The sequence below is a fragment of the Mangifera indica genome, chromosome 19, assembly GCF_011075055.1.
Source record: "Mangifera indica cultivar Alphonso chromosome 19, CATAS_Mindica_2.1, whole genome shotgun sequence".
In the NCBI taxonomy this organism is placed as follows: Eukaryota; Viridiplantae; Streptophyta; class Magnoliopsida; order Sapindales; family Anacardiaceae; genus Mangifera; species Mangifera indica.
Window position 1 is genome coordinate 12,073,945 of NC_058155.1, and position 22,293 is coordinate 12,096,237.

Below are 22,293 nucleotides of genomic sequence, written 5' to 3' on the forward strand. Positions count from 1 at the left end.
TTTGAGGTATGATTCTCTTAAGATTCGTATTATTTGGTATTAGAATCATCTCCACGTCTTCCAACTACAATCGTGCAACATGTATGTTGGAAGACGTGGAGATGATTCTAATACCAATTTTAACAACTATTGACAATCCAAACAACTACAATATTAGGAAGTATAGCTAATGTATAGTTGGTCCGCATGGACGTCAGGACTTTAGAGCGTGATAGTATGCTAGGATTCCAGATGTTATATGATGTTAGACTCTCTAATCTCAATAGCTAATTTTTGAAGTGTGATTTTCCTAAGGTTTGTAAATCTCAAAACAAAAACCAGGAATAGGGATGGCTGTATATAGTGCAATTGCTTCATCAAATGAGGATAAAGATAAAAAGGCAAGGACCAGTGAAATTATTGACTACAACTAGATAGCAAATTTGAGGAGACCACACAAGTCCAGAAGCACCCAACGCATTTAACAGATTTAAATAACATACTGCAAATCAGCCATTAAACAAGGTTCATCTGTATTCCCATCTGAAAACAATAAATTCGCTAATTGGATCAGACTTCAGACATGAGAACATAGACTAAAAATTCTCAGAGAAAGTGAAAAATCTAAAATATGTTGACAGATTTATGAAGTAAAATAGATAAAAGCTTTTTCAACTATAGAACAGATTATCATCCCCACCTCTGTTAGGGGAACAGAAACATCACTTATTCCACATTCAAATGAATTTCATGAGGATCTCTGAGACAATGAACTAACACTAATTCCGTGTCCATAAGGCTAGATACATTAAACAGTATGCTTACCTTTTCACCGTCTCATGACACTCTCACTGGCTTTTGTAGAACAGCAGACAGATACACTTCGGATTTTCCATTATCTGCCTTTTCCCCCACAACCCACTTTAGTTTATTATACCCAAATTGTTCTATCAAACGAGTCAAAATCCTCTTCTTCTCATCATCAGCACAGTAAAAGTTGTCCAACCAAAACAAGCCACCAGCCCTCAGAATTCGGTCGAGATCAAACATTAAGAACTCCAATTTCTCAGGTTTGCCTCCAACATCTAATCCACTAGATGCGTGAACCAAATCAAACACATTATCATAAAAAGGGAACCTATGATCTAAACTCAAATACAGGGGAAACAGCCCTCTTGCAGCAATAAATTCACTATATGGAGCATCAACATTCAATGTATTAGTGATCACAGTCACATTTCTCCCAGCCATTCTAGCAGCAAAAGTACCAGACCCACCTCCAATATCAAACCCTATTCTAATTCCTCCACTTCCCAAACCTAACACATCATCAATAAGAAAATCATTCTTGCCTCTGGGCGTAACATATCTTTGATTCTCATACCCATTAACCAAATCAAAACAACCAACACATTCCCTACTCAACTTTTTACTATTAGAACAATTAAAACTCTTACAGCCAAGACCACTCCAAGTAACAATTTTATCATTAACAGGTTTCCAAAGAGAATTAGGAAAAGATTGAAGACCCACCTTAGGAATAGACTTAGCAAAGCATCTCCTTCTAGGCAAAGGCTCGCATCCACGCAAAATCAGCTTCTGACCAAGGCTCCAATCATCAGGACAAGGCCCGGATACCTTGTAACTCATATACTGAGTCAACAAATCAACAGATTTCTCACATGTATGCCCCACAGATGCTACCATTTCAGTGATCCCAGTTTTTGAATCTTTACCAAGAGGAAGCTGGTGGTGTTGGAGAAACAATTTGAGCTCATTTGCGATATTGGGTCTTGAAAGATCAATGGTGTCATATCCCAAAAGTTCTTTCTCCATCTTAGCAAGTTTTTTTTGAGATGAGTCGATCTCTTTAAGGATAAGAGAGACATGTTCAGAGATCAAAGAGATGTTCCTGTGGTGGTGAAGAAGTGGGTGGGTCTGGTTGTCTTTGGGTGAGGATGTGAAGGCGTATAAAGCAAAAAGATTGGTAATGATAACAGAGAAAAGCATGAGAATGTTAAGAGCTGATGAACATATTGTTGCTCTCTTGAATCTAGCTGTCCCATCTCCTATTTTCAGTGAAACTGAACCCATCTTGTTCTCTGCTTGGCTTCGGCTAGTGTGTTAGAGAAAGTGTGTAACTGAAGTGAACGATGGAGTGAAGGGAATCGAAAGTGAGACTTGTGAAGCGGGGCAAGTGGAGATTTTTCTATTACAGAATATAATTAATTCCTAACCAAAAAGAGACTGTAAACTTTAAGGAGTTAGCCCAATCGGTTGCTGTTTTATCGCTCATGCAACAGTCAAAATGAATTCAAGGTGAAACTCGATTATCATTTTGTTCTAGTTTCTTGTGTTTAAACCGACTTAAATAATTAATATTCATCTTGTCATGTGACATTAAAATCTAATCAAGCTCAGCTCTAGAAGACGACCAGTCCTGGTGCCTGGTGCGATAGAAATAGAAGGAGAAAAAGAGGGGCGAAATTTAAACCGACAATAGTGTAGGCAACAAAGTTCACAAGACATCCTCAGTGAAGGAACGTCTATACAAGTGAAACTGTGTTAAACTCGTTTGTGTTAGAATTAGTGTCAACTGACCATTATTGTATTAGACAGTAACAACAGTAGTTTAAACAATATTATTAAAAATATATATAAATTAAATTTAAATCGAATCGAACTAAAATAACCCAGTCGGAGCTCTACTTGTGTAACTCCTTCAAAAGTCAAAAGGGCCTTACATATTTTAATGTTGTTAGATCTCAACTGTCATAACAGGAGCTAAGTAGAACCTAAAGCTTTTCTTTAAATTTGGGAAAATTTGACAGCAATAGAAATACATCTCAATCTCTGCGGAAAAATTGGCTTCAATTACAAGGTGTTTACCTCCAAATTACCAGTTACAATGTTTTAAAGCCGGACAAAGTGTTGACTTGGTTAAGTTTTGTAAATATAAATTTGAATTACAAAACCAAACAATTAGGTTCAATTTTCAACAATTATAAAATTGAAAAAAAAAAAAATTCTTTCTTCCAATTTAAAATCAAATACAAACTTTGATATTCTGATCAGACTTTTAAGACTATGAGTAGCTTTCTCGTCCAGCATTCTCATCCCGTATGTCTAATTTTCTAAATCATTTAATGAGAAAGAGAGTCTATCATATGATGATTTACCTTCAAGCATTAGGCTGTTTATTGCATCATGCTTTCTGTTCATACATCCAATCTTAGGATACTTCATAGAAACTTATACTGGAAATTATACTCTACTAACTGTTGACTAAAACTTTGGAAATTCTGACATATTTAGACGCAAGTTAAACAAAATTAAAGTGAAAATCAATAACAGATTCAAATCAAATCAAATTCAAATAAAAATCAATTTAAACTCAATTCGAAGTTAGAACAGTCGATTTGAGATCGGGTTCAACTCACTCAATTGATAAACAGTAACACCAAAGAACAAATCAGAGTTGCCAAAAAAAAAAAGGAATCTTTGGAGAAGAATAAGAAGAGGCATCGGAGAATAAGAAGAAGAATTGCCATGTTCGGTGCAACAATATCAACAAGACCTAAATCTCAAGCCAAACAATAATCCAAGCTTGCTGTGGGGTTTCTCAAACAAAAGACATCAACTACTATAAGAACTTGATTCAACAACATGGAGGGGAAAGAAAGAAAATTCCTTAGAATCATCAGTTTGGTAAGCCCAAAATAATGAAACCTTGTATTTATTTTAATAGTTCAAAAGGGTGCCGTCATGGGATCAATTGTGCATACTAGCACGATGCATCATCGCAGCAACGGGGCAGTAGCATGCCTGAGATGCAAAATGCCAAGAGAATGAACATGGATAAGGAAATTAGCAGTTAAAAAGAAAAAAATCACTTTTGGGTTCTTGCCTTATCTTGTTGCACATAATGTATTTTCTTTTCAATACGCTATTTTTTGTTGCATTTATAATCAGGATTTGAGTTGCCGAATGAGGATCCTGTATTGGACGGTCTCAACTGAGGAATTTTCTTCATTGTTATGACCAAGTATCTCCATCATAAGTTTATTTCCCCTTTTGATTGTTTTTTTTTTTTTGTTGTTATGAGTTGTGTTTCTTACAAGTAGTTTTGAGTATTTAATAAAATATTTTGATGATGTGTTATATGTAATTATAAACAAGTCGGCTTCTCCAAACCTGGGAAGGGACGATCTTGGGTTGTGGGCCGTGTTTTTAGGCAACCTGTCAAGGCTTACATTTTTGCGAGTCTTGATATAACAATATAAACCAAGCTAATTTCGACATAGCCTAACCTGACACGGGCCGGTGCCGGCTCTAAGCCAAACTCTCAGATTATTCCTTGTAAAAATCTGCGTTGTCTCTGTAAGCTATCTAAAAACTTCATTGAATTGTGGGCTCTTTCGTCTTTCATTTAATGTGGGTTGGATACTAGAATGTTGAGTCGTGTGCACTGGACAACCCAAAATACCATGAGCAATAGGGTTATCATCATTTAGGCCAAACGACTATTTCCCACCTAAGGTATGCTGCAATCTCAAGTTTCCACCCTTTAACTATAGAAACATCAAACACCCACCTATGACCGATTAAATTTAACAAAACTCTAACGGTGGTAAGGGTAAAATCGTTATTTTCTTTATAATATTAAAAATAAACTAAAAATATAATCTACTTTTGCCCCCCTAAACTTTAAAAACTAAAATTTTCCTCCAGCCTAAGTTTTAAAAAATCGCAATTTCACCCTAGGGTTTCGTTTTGAAATCTCTGACGACATCTCCGGCTCCATTGCCGACGACCTCTCCTTCCTGAAGCATCCTTTCCTTCCGACGATCTTTTTCTTCTCATTTGGAAGTCCGATCAGCGTCGAAGAAGCTGTGGAAGATGAAGAATTTTATCGTGGAGATGAAGTTCTTCGTCTTCCCAGACGAAAACGAGACAACTCGTCGTCCTCTGGGAAGACGATTTCTCTTTCCAGATGATGTCTCTCTACTCTGGATGGGTTGGAGTAGAGTTTAAGGGGGTCGTCGGTGGAAGAGAAACCGTCAGGAGGGGAAGACGGACGGCGATGGAGCCAAAGAAAGTGAAAGGGTTTGGAAATAAATCCTAGGGGGGGAAATGTGATCTTTTCAAATTTAGCTTAGAGAAAAAATATTAGTTTTTAAACTTTTAGAGGGAAAAATGAGATTAAATTTTCAGGGGTTAGAGTTTCGTTAAATTTAACCGGCCATGAGTGGGTATTTGGTATTTTCATAGTTAAAGGGTGAAAACTTGAGATTGCAGCATGCCTTGGGTGGGAAATAGTCATCTGGCCTATCATTTACTTCACAACTGTAAAATCGTCTTCTCTTCCAATTTCTCAAACTAAACCCTAGTTTCATTCACTGCATTACAACTGCCAACAAAAACACAAAAGAGGGAGGAAAAATGTTGAAGTTCCTTTCAAAGGTATGGATTGAGTTCAATGCGTTGGACCCACGCCTAGCATCGTGCATGGAGTTCTTAGCCCAATGCAACGCACGCAAGGCTAAAGAATCAAACCCAGCCTGCCAGGTCCAGGTGAGGCGGAGAACCGATGACCACCCACCACAGATCACCGTCGCTTTTGTCAATGGTGTTGAAGAGGTATTCGATGCCACGTCGACACCTGCCCAGACCATCAGGAACATGATTCTAGAGAAGGGTCAGATTCTGGAGACGGAACAAATGTTCCGCGAAGCTGGGGAGAAGTGGCCTGTTGTTATTCCAGAGGAGGAACTTCTTCAACCTGCGCCTGGTACCAAGGTTTGTGTTATTGTCCACTTATTTGAGTATGAAATTGATTCTCTGTCTAACTTTTTTCTACATCTGGTTTTGGCATTTCAACTATTTGTTTGAGGCATTCCGTCGAAGACCTGTTATGTCTCTTTAGGTTAGGTTAATGGTGTATTCTTTCACTTTGAAGTGAAAAATAGGAAAATTTTTCCTCTTTATTAATCAAGGAGATAAATTGAACATAATTGCGTCGGTGCTTTAGGATTTGAGTTGTTGCTCCCTATAATTTTCCTATTTCTTTTTCTGCATTCTCCTTCTTTTAAGTTCTTGACATTACTTCTCTGTCTCTTTCTGCGCTGCCCTTCTTTTAATTTCACCATAGTTTTCACCTTGTTTTAGTGGTTGTTGGCTGTTTAGGATGAGCAGTGATTGAAGAAAAATCACAAATAGTCATGCACTAACCATGGATACGAATGCTAGCATGTTATCATGTAATTGGGTGTCATCACGTGGGAGTGGGCAATATGTGAATACGCAAAGTAAGTCCCACTTTTGGCCCTCATATGAGACAACCAACGTGGGAGGTGTTTCTTTACCGGTCGTTGGGATCACATGAGGTATTCCTCTAGCTATCAGCTTAAGCTTTTAGCTTTGATGGTACCTTGTGCACCAAAACATCCAATTACATGATAATACGCTAGAATTTATATACGTGTTTGTATCTATTATTAATGTAAGTAATATTACTTAAAAATAAATAAATTTACAGTTAGGTATAAAAGAATATTTAGCGTTTACATGAAAAACAAATAAATGTTTAGGTAATTTCCAGCCTTCATCTCTTCATTTGAAGTGCCAAAACTAATACTATTTTTTTCTGTTTGTGTAAAATCATTCATCATTCAATATTAATATAAACCCATAGTCAGCTCTGTGCTTACAAAGTCTTTGGATATTAATAATTTGCGGGGCAGCATGTACTTGTTAATAGATTCTGCATTATAACAGCTAATGGAAATAACATATGGAAAATTACTACTTTTACCATTCTTCACCTGAAACTTTCTTGTTCCACTGAAGTTACCAACTGAGCAGTAATGACATGTATTATGATTGTAATTCTATCTTCCATGAAAAGATTATCGGACTTTAGATTGATTTGACTGTATAAGGCTGTCTGTTTGAGGCAGTGTTGGAATCTGTGCTCCATCTAGTTCTTCCGATACTCTCCTTAGTGCAATCGTAGGGTAGTGGGGTGTTTTACCATGCCCTCTTTTCATAGTCTTTTTTATTGGATTTTGAAGGGAGAAAACAGATAAGAAAAAACAAATCTGATGATAAATATTTGCTCTGCTGAACCGACTTCTAAAGCTTTTACCTCGTTTTGTATTTCTTCAAGTTGAACAATATAACTATCTTGTTCAAAGATGCTTCTATATCTTTCGATAAATTTTTACCTCAGGATAACTATTTATTAGATACAGTTTTTAAGAAGACATGACCTTGTTTAGACCTGTAACCATTCTGATTTATTGTAGTCTTGTCATATGTAAATTTGTAGAAAATTAGGTAGGAGTCAGCAGAAGTTACTGCTTTGCTTAGTTAACCATTGTCTGTAAAAAAAATTTTGGTATTTGCTACCTTCTGATGTTGCCATGCATTTTTTTACCTTTTCTACAGCCAAGGAAAGCGGAAGAGAAGAAGATGTGATACTGTAATTTGCCTTGATTACATTTTGCTTCAGACACTAAGGATGGCCAACCATGAAATCTTAGCATGTATGTTTTTGTTATACTTGAGCACTAGGAATTTGAGAATTTCAGTTTGATTTGGTGGAAGACTCTGAATTGTGAGGTGAGTTATGGATTAGTTACATATAACATTGCTTATTTTATTTATATTTAACTTAAATCGAGTTGTAAGCTTATCGAACTTACCATCTTTAAGCTCGAGTTTGGTTTGAAAGTTGAATTTAAGTTTGAATTTGAGGTCGGTTTCAATATTAGCAACAACTCAGCTTAGTTTACACTCCTAGTAGGAAGACAATCTGCAATTCAGAGGGATAAAAATTTAATGTATTTTTAGGTTTCTTGTTATTTCCAGTGACTTGAGCATGACATATGTATATTTTAGGAAGAATGGAAAAGCCTGAGGGCATTTCGCATTCTAGTTAAGAGATAAGATGGTATTTGGGATATGGTGATGGATTCTAAAGCAGCGAGGCTATCTAAAGTGGATATAAACATTCACCAAACAATTTATCTGAAATGAAAGGGCGCAAACTGTTTTCTTCTATCTGTGTTTGGACTTGTAAATTTGTGCTGTGGGTTCAGTTTGTTAAGTGAAATCTGGACCATGCCTTCTGAATTTTCCATCTTCACTCACGGTACCACGATGTGATCATCTGCACTCTTGAGATTTGGACATGACATTCTTGGCAGAATATTAGGATTCCTAGCTATTTTGGTTATGTCGGTAACAAATATTGAATTCTATTATTCAAAATTAAAATAAGAAAAATTAGTTTTGGCATCACGTCATCTTGGACAGCCAATTTGTTACCAAGTAGTTATATCTTACACAAGCTAACACAAAGTACAAATCTTACAGAGTGTGTGTAGTGCACCTCCACAAATCTGTACAAGTACCACCCGTCTTGAGGATGTTGCTTGGCTAGCTTGACTAGATATGGCAACTAGGGAGAGGAGGTGCCGAATTTACCATTCCCCGTTCCTGTTAGGTGAAAGCAATCTGCGTGTATGTTATAACAATGACGGGGCATCCGGGTCTCTGTCCCGCAAGGAAATACTTATCCCCTGCCTTGCCCATCAAGAACCTTTGACCATACCTAATCCATTATAAATTCCATTCCTAGGAAGAATTAAAAAGAAAAAAGAAAAAACTTCAATGGAATCAAATCTAACTCACACATATCCAGAGTCAAAAAAATTTTCATCTAACAATAAGCCAAAGAAAACACTAACACCAACTCCACCAAATCTATCCCATAAAACAAATATTAAAGAAAAGCAGAGAGAATTTCTTTTAAAATAATAGGGTTAGGGAAGATAGGGTGGGGATGGTGACAGATGGGTTTGAGAAAAGAGCTGGGTCCGTATTTGTTTTTTATTTTATTTTATAATTTTGTTACTTCCCTTTAACTCAGTAAATAAAATAGGGGTATTTTGGATTATTCACAACATTTCTAGAGATCAAAAAGAAATATGCAGAGTAGTGTGTAGAGAGGATATATACATATCCCGTCCTTTACTTCAAGGAATCCCTGTCCCATTCGCTTCGCATCCAGGCAGGGCAGGGACCTAGATTGGAGGGGGAAATTACTATAGTTACAACAATGCTAATATGAACTTAAAAACCAGTCACCTCCCTTTACATAGAACAGCTCAATTCTCTACAAAACTCCTTAACGGTCTTCCCTTCTAACTGCATTGGGATCTGATACCATGTCCATCATCATTTTCTCAGGTGAATCTTCCCAATTAGCAAATGTTTTCAAGTCAACCTGCAAAAAGCAACTTAAACCCAATTCATAGATGCAAAGTAAATAGCATCTGAAATATCCTTGAACTGGTTTCCACTGGTTACCTTGCGTCTCTGCTCAGTGAAAAGTTCCTCCCTCTTCTTGTATGAAATCTGGGATTGCTTTGCTGAGTTCCCACCTAATCCCCAGACTTCCACTTCCAAAATTGGCACTTCAACTGGGAGAAACCCCTGCAGTATCATCATTACAAGTCGTTCTTGTGAGTCTTTCAAGGTGAAACGTGGTTATATCAGTTCTCGCATGAAGTTAAAGGAATATGAGTCAAACATGGAAAATAAATGGAAGATAATAAAGTATGAAACTAGTTATTGATAGTTTCTTGACACATGCACCATAGAAACTTTGACCAATGTCATTCAAAATGTTGAAAATTAAAGACACAAAAAGGGAATCAACATAGTGCTCAAAATCTTATAACATCTTCTCATTATGATTTATATTTGCACAGATAAAAAAGTTTCAAATTTTTGCATGCAAGAACCAAAGATAATTGGCAATGTTAAAGAGTCCAAATTCTCCTATTAAAACTGTATATTAGAGTTTAATGTGTTTCTCATAAGCATCGATACCTGTCATGGAATAAGGGAGCCTGGTCTGTAAGTTTTGTCAACTGCATGGTGGTGAACAGTAATTTTAGCAAAATCTTCATCAATAAAAATTCTTTCATTCCCGATGGTTCCTCCAAACACAATTCCCACAGGCTTTGGATGTGATTCATAAACCTTACCAGTTGGATGCAAATGGCTGTAAACAAAGTTCTTCTCCTTTCCTATGAATGAATTCATAATTAGGCAGTCAGTTGATAGACTGTGATGAATTAAAAATGCTTACGGGAACTTGATTTAGCTCATCAGTCCTGAAAAAGAAAAGATTCCAAATATTCCTTTCAACATACCAGAAGGTAAGAATGCATGAAATACTGGACTTATAGAATATAAATTCCCTGCACTTCCATAAAATGCATCTCTATTTTCAAATCCTTGGTCTGTAAGTGCACCTATGATCCATTTCCTGGCACTGGCATCACCGCCATGGTCATTTTTGGAAACAGCAGAGACCAAAATTAGCAATGGGCCATGATAACCTTCAACTTTAGACCAGAATCTGTTCAGGCCTTTGCCATGGAGAGATGACCTGCAAAGTAGTAGACAATAAATTATTAAATAAGATTTAATGTAATAGCAAGCAACTAGACAAGTATTTTGACAAGTAAAACTTAGAAAATAGAGATGCAGCCAAATATGGACATACAATTACAAATCTCAATCAGAAGGGAGATTTGTTTCCAGTCATCAAGAAGCAACGTAGCAAATTGTGCAATCAATGACTTAAGCAATAGTACAATATTACAGATTGTTGACAACTCATTTAATTTAAGAAATTGGTGAGAACAGTAGTATTCATCTGCAGAGCATGAAAGTAAAACAAGTCACAAAAAGATAAGATAGGAAACATGACATACTTATAGACAAGACTTTCATCTGTTTCATCACTCCCAAAAGGACAGCATAGTTTCAAAACTTCTTCACATACAGTTCTGTATGTAAGGGAAATTGAGAATGCCCTTCCCCGGGATAGAAGATAATTATTATGCACATTTGTGTAAGAGATATCTCCTAAAGACGATGTAGATGGTCCCAGAACATTTTGCCAATCTCACAAAATAACTATCCCATCAATAATATATTAGCAGCAGATAATGTTTTAACACAAACTGTTCAATTGTTTGAATGTGCAATTCAGATAGAAAGTTTTGTTTAGAGAAACTAACAACTTAATCCTTCGGAGTCTCAAGTCCTGAAAAATCTGCGATCACATCATTACTTATACATGGGATATCTCATGCACATATATGCATAACAATCAATCGTATGGCTCACAATACAGCAGTGAAAAAAACCAAGTCAACAAAGACATGGTATTTGGATGATGAGAACTCACAAAGGCTAGCTGATGCTTTTCCTTAACTAGAAGGACAAAATAATCCAAGCTTAAACCGATTTGGTAAAACATAATAAGCCAAAATTTAATACAAAATCCAGGTAGCATCAAGAGCCAAATAATAAAAATTACATCATCTTTCTTAATGTCAAATATCAATTCATATACTCATTTCAAAGGGACATACACCATCAGAATACATAAACCATGAGAATAAAATTTATATAATAGTTAGGATATATAATATGACAATATATATACCGTCAAAATGTGTTAAAAAGTATAGAATTAATAATAATAATAAGAATAACACAAAAATTTGCCTGCTAAAAGCAATCTAATACCAATCTATATGCACCAAGAATAGGCGCAAATACAGACACAAACACTAACATGTTATTAAGAAGAATTCTGAATTAGAGATAAAATGATACTAAATCACATCATATAAATGAGTTTTTATATCCGTGTTTGCTCTTATTATTAGTTCACATGGAATTTCACATTAAAATGGATTTTCCTAAAACAGACAGCAGTTGTAATTAATTCCTAAATAACTTTCTCATAACTATTTTTCTTTCCCGAAAACAGACAAACAAAAGAGAATTAGTATCAGTATAGAACATAGAGTGGTGGGAGACCTTCTGTATTAAATCATGGAAAAAATACTAAGCAGAAGGGAGGCAGATAAATCAAAACAATAATTCTTCTCTCTATGAAGATAACGCAAATTTGTTCATTGGATAAACTAGCAGCACTTATCAAGATCATCCTCCCACCCTTTCAAAAGTTAAACAATAATGAAGATTGTAGTAGTAACGATGAAAATAAAAACCAAAATTAACTACCAACACTATGTTCAAGAATCATCTTGTTCAAATGCATCAAATTTGAAAGAGGAGCGTCACAGCTCCTTATTCCATACTATGAACAGCCACTCAGTGATGTGCCTTGGCCTCCGCTTTGTTATGGGACTTTGCCTTCATCTGGTTAAAAGAAAAAAGGTTAAATTTTACAAACAAGTACATGGGTACTGGCCGCATTTCCTTTCACACATAACATTACAGAATACAAAAAAACTCTCAATTATTCCCATCCATAGCTCAACAAAATCATTTCAGTGGAGAGGCAAGACCCAGCTTAGCACTGGAATATAAATTTTGGAATTTTGTGTCCTCCTTTAGTGATTATACTGAAGAATAGATTTCGCCACCATAGCAACCACCAAGCTTCATTCAGGAGAGTCTTAAACTAAAAGATCACAAAGAATCATGTTGCATACCACTTCGAGGATTTGTGATGAAAGTATTAAACAAGCTCATAAAGTACCCTTTTCATGAGACAGTAAAGTGATTTCCAATTTAATCTCCTCTCCTATAAAAGTGACCAACCACATTCTCATAAATTAGAAAGAGTGATAAATCATGCTATCATAATCCAATGATTCCATGGGAGGAGTGCTCTCCTATCTATAGATTAGGAAAGCAACACATAACAGGGGATGGCGACCGGTTACTATTAGTATAAAGTATATAGCAATTTTTTTTTTATTTCCAAAATTAAATTTAACCCAGATTAGTAGACTGATTACCTAAAAAACAAAAAATTATTGCAAAATATATATATATAAAATTACATCTAATAACTGATCACAAGATCAGAATTCAAAATCATAGATGCTTTTTGAGAGAAAGAGATGAGTGATGACCTTAAGAACCTTGAGCTTCATATTACCATAAACCACACCAAAAGTAAAGGCCGACGCACGAGCCACCTACCCAGAAACAAATCCAATAAAAAAAAAAGTTAATGGGCAAACTTAACAAGCGAAAATAAATTGCAGTCATGCAGAACAGTGGATTAAAACTTTAGCCTCATTATAATTACACTAATTTTGCCATAAATATTAATAGATTATTAAAGTTTCAATATGAGATTTAACAAGCAAAAAATTGATCACCAGGGCGAGCGTGCTGGTGCCGGAATAAGGTCCAGGAGGTGGCGCCATTGATTGGGCGATAAATAATTCAAGACACCACGGGCGGCTGGCTGTCGTCTCAGACCGAACTGGTTCAGGTTTAAGAGTCAATTGTGTACTTGTGGGTGAGATTACAGAGGCCCAATTTAAAATGCACCACGCGGGGCGCGCGTAGTGGTGGTGGGGGGGTTAATATCTTTTAATTTGGGGGTTTAATATTTTTCATTTTAAAATAAATTAATATTTTTCGGTTTAAGATTTTTGCTCGCTTTTTTTTTTTTTTTTAATCTCTTTTCAAATAAAACAAATATTATTCAAATGAAACAAGTATTATAAGTAAAAGAATAAAAATATTTTCTTAAAAAGGGAAAAAAAAACTATTTTCCACCCAAATTTTAGATCATTTTCAAACCTATACCCACAAAAGATGAAAACCTCTATTCTCACCTATAGATAAACTTCTGTTAATTTTTTCTGTTAAAATGAATGATAAAATAGTTATTTTACTGCTTATATTAAAAAGTTATAAAAATTTATTACTTTTCATCTTTTAGGTTTTAAAAACTAACATTTCATTTTTACCTAAAATTTTTAAATTTTAAAAAGTAACATTTTCACCCCCAAACCTAGGGTTTTCATATTTTTTAAAACCCAATCGCCTCCCATAACTTTTATAAATAGCAGTTTCACTCTCATTCTTTAACTTCATCTTCCAATGTCGTCTTCAACCTCTTCCTTCTCCTGGTGCGACAATGATGGTGCGACGAAGAGATCTTCAGCTCCTCGTCGCATCGTACGATGAAAAGATCTCCATCTCTTCGTTGCACCAAGAGGACGAAGGACGAGGCTTCGTCATCCTTCGTTGTTTATTGCGTCGTCATTCATCCGTTCTTCCAAATCTGAACGATGTTTCGTCGTCTAGATCTGAGTTACAAAAGGTCGTCCTTTGTAATAGGAGATGAGAGATTGATGGAATGCATTAGTCGTCGGTGGTGGCCAGAGAAGGAAACAAATCTTAGAGATAAAATCCAAACTTTTCAAACTTTGAAGATGGGTTGAGGTGTTAGTTTTTAAAACCTAGAAGGAGAAAATGGTAAAATTTTAAAGTTTTAAGATTATAATTAAAATAACGATTTTACTTTTATTCCTAACTGAAAATTTGAACGATAGTTTGGTCATAAGTGAAATTAGAGATTTTTCATCTCTCGTAGGTATAGGTTTGAGAATGACTTAAAAGTTGGGTGAGAAATAGTCTTTTTCCCTTAAATCAACTCCTTTTTTACCTATGACAGCTAAGCTCAACTAAGTTCCGATGGATAACTGGGGATTTTTAGTTCTAATAAAATGTGGGTTACACTATTTTGACCAACAATTGAATTTGACCAACAATTGAAGGGGGGGAAAGAGATTAGCCAACGGCAACGTGGCAAAATATGCGAGTTGGCATGAGCAGGTGGATCATGGAAGCTTTTGAAATTGCCAGAACTAGAATTCCTGAGAAGGCTTGATTTTGACATTGAAGATAAAGATAAAAATGGGAGCTTCATCGTCCACGTCCCACAATGTTTCCGATGAACAAAGAGAAGTAGAAAGTTTAGCAGCTTCTACAGGATCGCTCTCTATGCTTCAAAATGCTTTCTCAAAGCTTCATCATCCTCAAACTAATTTGCTTCCTCTCCGCACTCTACAGGTTCGTTAAATTCATTTCCCGCTTTGTTAGTGAATGTATGTACTCAAAGTCTAAAACTTTTAATGGGTAGGTTCGTATAAGTTCTAACTTATGAAATTTAATTTGTTTTCAGCAATGTTTTAATTTGAATTATAAAAACCCGACTTCTGATGTATCCTTTGTGGTTAATTCCATTTGGAGTTTGTTGGATCATGTGGGTGTATCCATAGTTGATTTATTCTCTGTGCCTGAGAAAGGAGAGTTAAGTTGGGTTGAGTTTGTGAAAGGTTATGTTAAGTGTTGTGGAAGGATGCCCACTTCAATGGTGCTTAATACTTTGCTGAGAGTATTCTGTGCAGCAGGTAGAAGGGCAGGACTGACTTTGAAATTGGAATTTGAATCTGATGATGCTGATTGTAAGGTGGATGGGTATCTTTTGCCTGTTGATGTGCTTATGATTTTTTTGATGAGCTGGACTTTGTTGTGGGATTCTAGAACTCGAATAGTTTCAGAAGAAAAAGCAGATCTTTGGCTGCCAGAGGTTAATCATTTGGTATTGTCAGCTGTTATGTCATGTGCTGAAGTTGGCAGTGATTTTAATGTATGGGATTGCAGTGTTGTTGACTTGGAAGTTCAGCTTCCTGCAGGAAAGTTTCTTCAATGGGCCTTCGCAATGGTGCCAAGTCTCACTGAGTGCTTCACCAAATTTGTCAATGCAAGACTACAGAACTGTGTTGCCTTAGAGGTATATAATTTATTTTGTCCTTCTAGTTAAGGAAAAGCATCAGCTAGCCTTTGTGAGTTCTCATCATCCAAATACCATGTCTTTGTTGACTTGGTTTTTTTCACTGCTGTATTGTGAGCCACACGATTGATTGTTATGCATATATGTGCATGAGATATCCCATGTATAAGTAATGATGTGATTGCAGATTTTTCAGGACTTGAGACTCTGAAGGATTAGGTTGTTAGTTTCTCTAAACAAAACTTTCTATCTGAATTGCACATTCAAACAATTGAACAGTTTGTGTTAAAACATTATCTGCTGCTAATATATTATTGATGGGATAGTTATTTTGTGACATTGGCAGAATGTTCTGGGACCATCTACATCGTCTTTAGGAGATATCTCTTCCACAAAGGTGCATAATAATTATCTTCTATCCCGGGGAAGGGCATTCTCAATTTCCCTTACATACAGAACTGTATGTGAAGAAGTTTTGAAACTATGCTGTCCTTTTGGGAGTGATGAAACAGATGAAAGTCTTGTCTATAAGTATGTCGTGTTTCCTATCTTATCTTTTTGTGACTTGTTTTACTTTCATGCTCTGCAGATGAATACTCCTGTTCTCACTGATTTCTTAAATTAAATGAGTTGTCAACAATCTGTAATATTGTTCTATTGCTTAAGTCATTGATTGCACAAGTTGCTACGTTGCTTCTTGATGACTGGAAACAAATCTCCCTTCTGATTGAGATTTGTAATTGTATGTCCATATTTGGCTGCATCTCTATTTTCTAAGTTTTACTTGTCAAAATACTTGTCTAGTTGCTTGCTATTACATTAAATCTTATTTAATAATTTATTGTCTACTACTTTGCAGGTCATCTCTCCATGGCAAAGGCCTGAACAGATTCTGGTCTAAAGTTGAAGGTTATCATGGCCCATTGCTAATTTTGGTCTCTGCTGTTTCCAAAAATGACCATGGCGGTGATGCCAGTGCCAGGAAATGGATCATAGGTGCACTTACAGACCAAGGATTTGAAAATAGAGATGCATTTTATGGAAGTGCAGGGAATTTATATTCTATAAGTCCAGTATTTCATGCATTCTTACCTTCTGGTATGTTGAAAGGAATATTTGGAATCTTTTCTTTTTCAGGACTGATGAGCTAAATCAAGTTCCCGTAAGCATTTTTAATTCATCACAGTCTATCAACTGACTGCCTAATTATGAATTCATTCATAGGAAAGGAGAAGAACTTTGTTTACAGCCATTTGCATCCAACTGGTAAGGTTTATGAATCACATCCAAAGCCTGTGGGAATTGCGTTTGGAGGAACCATCGGGAATGAAAGAATTTTTATTGATGAAGATTTTGCTAAAGTTACTGTTCACCACCATGCAGTTGACAAAACTTACAGACCAGGCTCCCTTATTCCATGTCAGGTATCGATGCTTATGAGAAACACATTAAACTCTAATATACAGTTTTAATAGGAGAATTTGGACTCTTTAACATTGCCAATTATCTTTGTTTCTTGCATGCCAAAATTTGAAACTTTTTTATCTGTGCAAATATAAATCATAATGAGAAGATGTTATAAGATTTTGAGCACTATGTTGATTCCCTTTTTGTGTCTTTAATTTTCAACATTTTGAATGACATCGGTCAAAGTTTCTATGGTGCATGTGTCAAGAGACTATCAATAACTAGTTTCATACTTTATTATCTTCCATTTATTTCCCATATTTGACTCATATTCCTTTAACTTGATGCGAGAACTGATAGAACCACGTTTCACCTTGAAAGACTCACAAGAATGACTTGTAATGATGATACTGCAGGGGTTTCTCCCAGTTGAAGTGCCAATTTTGGAAGTGGAAGTCTGGGGATTAGGTGGGAGCTCAGCAAAGCAATCCCAGATTTCATACAAGAAGAGGGAGGAACTTTTCACTGAGCAGAGACGCAAGGTAACCAGTGGAAACCAGTTCAAGGATATTTCAGATGCTATTTACTTTGCATCTATGAATTGGGTTTAAGTTGCTTTTTGCAGGTTGACTTGAAAACATTTGCTAATTGGGAAGATTCACCTGAGAAAATGATGATGGACATGGTATCAGATCCCAATGCAGTTAGAAGGGAAGACCGTTAAGGAGTTTTGTAGAGAATTGAGCTGTTCTATGTAAAGGGAGGTGACTGGTTTTTAAGTTCATATTAGCATTGTTGTAACTATAGTAATCTCCCCCTCCAATCTAGGTCCCTGCCCTGCCTCGATGCGAAGCGAATGGGACAGGGATTCCTTGAAGTAAAGGACGGGATATGTATATATCCTCTCTACACACTACTCCGCATATTTCTTTTTGATCTCTAGAAATGCTGTGAATAATCCAAAATACCCCTATTTTATTTACTGAGTTAAAGGGAAGTAACAAAATTATAAAATAAAATAAAAAACAAATATGGACCCAGCTCTTTTCTCAAACCCATCTGTCACCATCCCCACCCTATCTTCCCTAACCCTATTATTTTAAAAGAAATTCTCTCTGCTTTTCTTTAATATTTGTTTTATGGGATAGATTTGGAGTGTAGATTTGGTGGCGTTGGTGTTAGTGTTTTCTTTGGCTTATTGTTAGATGAACATTTTTTTGACTCTGGATATGTGTGAGTTAGATTTGATTCCATTGAAGTTTTTTCTTTTTTCTTTTTAATTCTTCCTAGGAATGAAATTTATAATGGATTAGGTATGGTCAAAGGTTCTTGATGGGGCAAGGCAGGGGATAAGTATTTCCTTGCGGGACAGAGACCGGGATGCCCCGTCATTGTTATAACATACACGCAGATTGCTTTCACCTAACAGGAACGGGGAATGGTAAATTCGGCACCTCCTCTCCCTAGTTGCCATATCTAGCCAAGCAACATCCTCAAGATGGGTGGTACTTGTACAGATTTGTGGAGGTGCACTACACACACTCTGTAAGATTTGTATTTTGTGTTAGCTTGTGTAAGATATAACTACTTGGTAACAAATTGGCTGTCCAAGATGACGTGTTGCCAAAACTAATTTTTCTTATTTTAATATTGAATAATGGAATTCAATATTTGTTACCGACATAACCAAAATAGCTAGGAATCCTAATATTCTGCCAAGAATGTCATGTCCAAATTTCAAGAGTGCAGATGATCACATCGTGGTACCGTGAGTGAAGATGGAAAATTCAGAAGGCATGGTCCAGATTTCACTTAACAAACTGAACCCACAGCACAAATGGACAAGTCCAAACACAGATAGAAGAAAACAGTTTTTGCCCTTTCATTTCAGATAAATTGTTTGGTGAATATTTATATCCACTTTAGATAGCCTCGCTGCTTTAGAATCCATCACCATATCCCAAATACCATCTTATCTCTTAACTAGAATGCGAAATGCCCTCAGGCTTTTCCATTCTTCCTAAAATATACATATGTCATGCTCAAGTCACTGGAAATAACTAAAAACCTAAAAGTACATTAAATTTTTATCCCTCCGAATTGCACATTGTCTTCCTACTAGGAGTGTAAAGGAAGCGGAGTTGTTGCTAATATTTTTAATACATAAATATGTATACACTTATATATATGTTATTATGTCATTGAGTGTCATTTGTGTACTTAAAATGAATATATATAATTTTATTGAAAAAAAAATTTAAAATTTTTATATTTTATATTTGCATCCATAAAATCTAATTGACAAAATATATAAATTATGATATTTAAATGTAATAATTTGAAAATTAAAGAGTTTAAGTCTAATTTTTCAAACTGAGTTCGAGTCAAACACTATTCAGTTCAACTTGGCTCAAGTACACCCATACTTCCTACCAGATATTGCTTAATATTTTCCAAGAAGGTCTATTTTAGTACAGTCCGAATTTGCTTATCATCCGCACCATCACGTATGCTATTCCACAACAATTTCTCTAACATCTAAAAATGAAAACAAAAGAAGTTAAAAGACAATATCTAACATCCAGAACTCACAATTCAGAGTCTCCCACCAAATCAAACTGATATTCTCAAATTCCTAGTGCTCAAGTATAACAAAAACATACATGCTAAGATTTCATGGTTGGCCATCCTTAGTGTCTGAAGCAAAATGTAATCAAGGCAAATTACAGTATCACATCTTCTTCTCTTCCGCTTTCCTTGGCTGTAGAAACGGTAAAAAAAATGCATGGCAACATCAGAAGGTAGCAAATACCAATTTTTTTTTACAGACAATGGTTAACTAAGCAAAGCAGCAACTTCTGCTGACTCCTACCTAATTTTCTACAACTTTACATGTGAAAAGACTACAATAAATCAGAATGGTTACAGGTCTAAACAAGGTCATGTCTTCTTAAAAACTGTATCTAATAAATAGTTATCCTGAGGTAAAAGTTTATTGAAAGATATAGAAGCATCTTTGAACAAGATAGTTATATCGTTCAACTTGAAGAAATACAAAACGAGGTAAAAGCTTTAGAAGTCTGTTCAGCAGAGCAAATATTGATCATCAGATCTGTTTTTTCTCATCCGTTTTCTCCCTTCAAAATCCAATAAAAAAGACTATGAAAAGAGGGCATGGTAAAACACCTTACTATCCTACAATTGCACTGAGAGTATCGGAAGAACTAGATGGAGCACAGATTCCAACACTGCCTCAAACAGACAGCCTTATACAGTCAAATCAATCTAAAGTCCGAAAATCTTTTCATGGAAGATAGAATTACAATCATAATACATGTCATTACTGCTCAGTTGGTAACTTCAGTGGAACAAGAAAGTTTCAGGTTAAGAATGGTAAAAGTAGTAATTTTTCATATGTTATTTCCATTAGCTGTTATAATGCAGAATCTATTAACAAGTACATGCTGCCTCGCAAATTATTAATATCCAAAGACTTTGTAAGCACAGAGCTGAATATGGGTTTATATTAATATTGAATGATGAATGATTATACACAAACAGAAAAAAATAGTATTAGTTTTGGCACTTCAAATGAAGAGATGAAGGCCGGAAATTACCTAAACATTTATTTGTTTTTCATGTAAACGCTAAATATTCCTTTATACCTAACTGTAAATTTATTTATTTTTAAGTAATATTACTTACATTAATAATAGATACAAACACGTGTATAAATTCTAGCGTATTATCATGTAATTGGATGATTTGGTGCACAAGGTACCATCAAAGCCAAAAGCTTAAGCTGATAGCTAGAGGGACACCTCATGTGATCCCAAGGGCCAGTAAAGAAACGCCTCCCACGTTGGTTGTCTCATATGAGGGCCAAAAGTGGGACTTACTTTGCATATTCACATATTGCCCACTCCCACGTGATGACACCCAATTACGTGATAACATGCTAGCATTCGTATCCATGGTTAGTGCATGACTATTTGTGATTTTTCTTCAATCACTGTTCATCCTAAACAGCCAACAACCACTAAAACGAAGTGAAAACTATGACGAACTTAAAAGAAGGGCAGCGCAGAAAGAGACAGAGAAGTAATGTCAAGAACTTAAAAGAAAGAGAATGCAGAAAAAAGAAATAGAAAAATTATAGGGAGCAACAACTCAAATCCAAAGCACCGACGCAATTATGTTCAATTTATCTCCCTGATTAATAAAGAGGAATATTTTTCCTATTTTTTACTTCAAAGTGAAAGAATACACCATTAACCTAACCTAAAGAGACATACCAGGTCTTCGACGAAATGCCTCAAACAAATAGTTGTAATGCCATAACCAGATGTAGAAAAAAGTTAGACAGAGAATCAATTTCATACTCAAATAAGTAGACAATAACACAAACCTTGGTACCAGGCGCAGGTTGAAGAAGTTCCTCCTCTGGAATAACAACAGGCCACTTCTCCCCAGCTTCGCGGAACATTTGTTCCGTCTCCAGAATCTGACCCTTCTCTAGAATCATGTTCCTGATGGTCTGGGCAGGTGTCGACGTGGCATCGAATACCTCTTCAACACCATTGACAAAAGTGACGGCGATCTGTGGTGGGTGGTCATCGGTTCTCCGCCTCACCTGGACCTGGCAGGCTGGGTTCGATTCTTTAGCCTTGCGTGCGTTGCATTGGGCTAAGAACTCCATGCACGATGCTAGGCGTGGGTCCAACGCATTGAACTCAATCCGTACCTTTGAAAGGAACTTCAACATTTTTCCTCCCTCTTTTGTATTTTTGCTGTTGGTTATAATCCAGTGAATGAAACTGGGGTTTAGTGGTTGAGAAATTGGAAGAGAAGAGGATTTTATATGTTAATGAATTTGGAATTGTGAAGTAAATGATAATAACCCTATTGCTCATGGTATTTTGGGCTGTCCAGTGCACACGACTCAGACTCTAGTCCAATATAGACTCAGTATTCTGGTATCCAACCCACTTCCAATGAAAGACGAGAGAGCCCACAATTCAATGAAGTTTTTAGAAATCCTGGCCACGGGCCAAACTGGCCTGTTCAAAACCGGAACCGGAACCGGTATGAACCGGAATCGAAACCGGATTTTAACGGTTCGGTTCCGGTTTTAATATTTTTGAATCATGAAACCGTCGGTTCACGTCCAATTTCATGAACCGACGGTTCAAAAATTCATAAACTGGTATTTTTTTTTACAAGAACCGGCAAATGCTTGCAAG

At 36.0% G+C, this 22,293-nt stretch overlaps 5 protein-coding genes across 10 annotated transcripts; 2 read left to right on the top strand and 3 right to left on the bottom strand.

The window, feature by feature from the left end:
• Positions 1-495: 495 nt before the first annotated feature.
• Positions 496-2,304, bottom strand: LOC123202787 (probable methyltransferase At1g29790). Its single transcript, XM_044618912.1, has one exon. It carries the CDS (start codon positions 2,071-2,073, stop codon positions 817-819), a length of 1,257 nt encoding a protein of 418 aa, XP_044474847.1. The 5' UTR covers positions 2,074-2,304; the 3' UTR covers positions 496-816.
• A 3,032-nt stretch (positions 2,305-5,336) lies between these two features.
• Positions 5,337-7,760, top strand: LOC123202966. Its single transcript, XM_044619115.1, has 2 exons — positions 5,337-5,778; positions 7,429-7,760. The coding sequence occupies exons 1-2, from the start codon at positions 5,422-5,424 to the stop codon at positions 7,456-7,458; spliced, it is 387 nt and encodes a 128-aa protein (XP_044475050.1). The 5' UTR covers positions 5,337-5,421; the 3' UTR covers positions 7,459-7,760.
• A 1,154-nt stretch (positions 7,761-8,914) lies between these two features.
• LOC123203584 lies at positions 8,915-13,409 on the bottom strand. Of its 5 annotated transcripts, XM_044620013.1 has the most exons (8): positions 13,212-13,399; positions 12,960-13,025; positions 10,773-10,957; positions 10,206-10,444; positions 10,038-10,079; positions 9,880-9,920; positions 9,355-9,480; positions 8,915-9,271 (listed from the first exon to the last, which is right to left on the bottom strand). In XM_044620013.1, the coding sequence occupies exons 1-6, from the start codon at positions 13,257-13,259 to the stop codon at positions 9,883-9,885; spliced, it is 618 nt and encodes a 205-aa protein (XP_044475948.1). In that variant the 5' UTR covers positions 13,260-13,399; the 3' UTR covers positions 8,915-9,271; positions 9,355-9,480; positions 9,880-9,882. The 5 variants fall into 5 exon arrangements, with proteins under 5 accessions (XP_044475948.1, XP_044475947.1, XP_044475952.1 ...); XM_044620012.1 differs by having other exon boundaries at positions 9,880-10,079; XM_044620017.1 differs by lacking the exons at positions 8,915-9,271; positions 9,355-9,480; positions 9,880-9,920; positions 10,038-10,079; positions 10,206-10,444 and adding an exon at positions 12,100-12,237 and having other exon boundaries at positions 10,825-10,957; positions 13,212-13,409.
• Positions 13,410-14,672: 1,263 nt separating this feature from the next.
• On the top strand, positions 14,673-18,036 carry LOC123203313. The gene is made up of 7 exons (XM_044619639.1): positions 14,673-14,919; positions 15,032-15,643; positions 15,990-16,174; positions 16,503-16,741; positions 16,868-17,067; positions 17,467-17,592; positions 17,676-18,036. Exons 1-7 carry the CDS (start codon positions 14,764-14,766, stop codon positions 17,772-17,774), a joined length of 1,617 nt encoding a protein of 538 aa, XP_044475574.1. The 5' UTR covers positions 14,673-14,763; the 3' UTR covers positions 17,775-18,036.
• Positions 18,037-19,476: 1,440 nt separating this feature from the next.
• On the bottom strand, positions 19,477-21,907 carry LOC123203315. 2 transcript variants are annotated; one of them, XR_006499281.1, is made up of 3 exons: positions 21,459-21,907; positions 19,714-19,811; positions 19,477-19,588 (listed from the first exon to the last, which is right to left on the bottom strand). XR_006499281.1 is itself a non-coding variant. In XM_044619640.1 (2 exons), the coding sequence occupies exons 1-2, from the start codon at positions 21,813-21,815 to the stop codon at positions 19,782-19,784; spliced, it is 387 nt and encodes a 128-aa protein (XP_044475575.1). In that variant the 5' UTR covers positions 21,816-21,906; the 3' UTR covers positions 19,477-19,781. The 2 variants fall into 2 exon arrangements, 1 of the variants encoding a protein (XP_044475575.1); XM_044619640.1 differs by having other exon boundaries at positions 19,477-19,811; positions 21,459-21,906.
• Between the last annotated feature and the right edge of the window lie 386 nt (positions 21,908-22,293).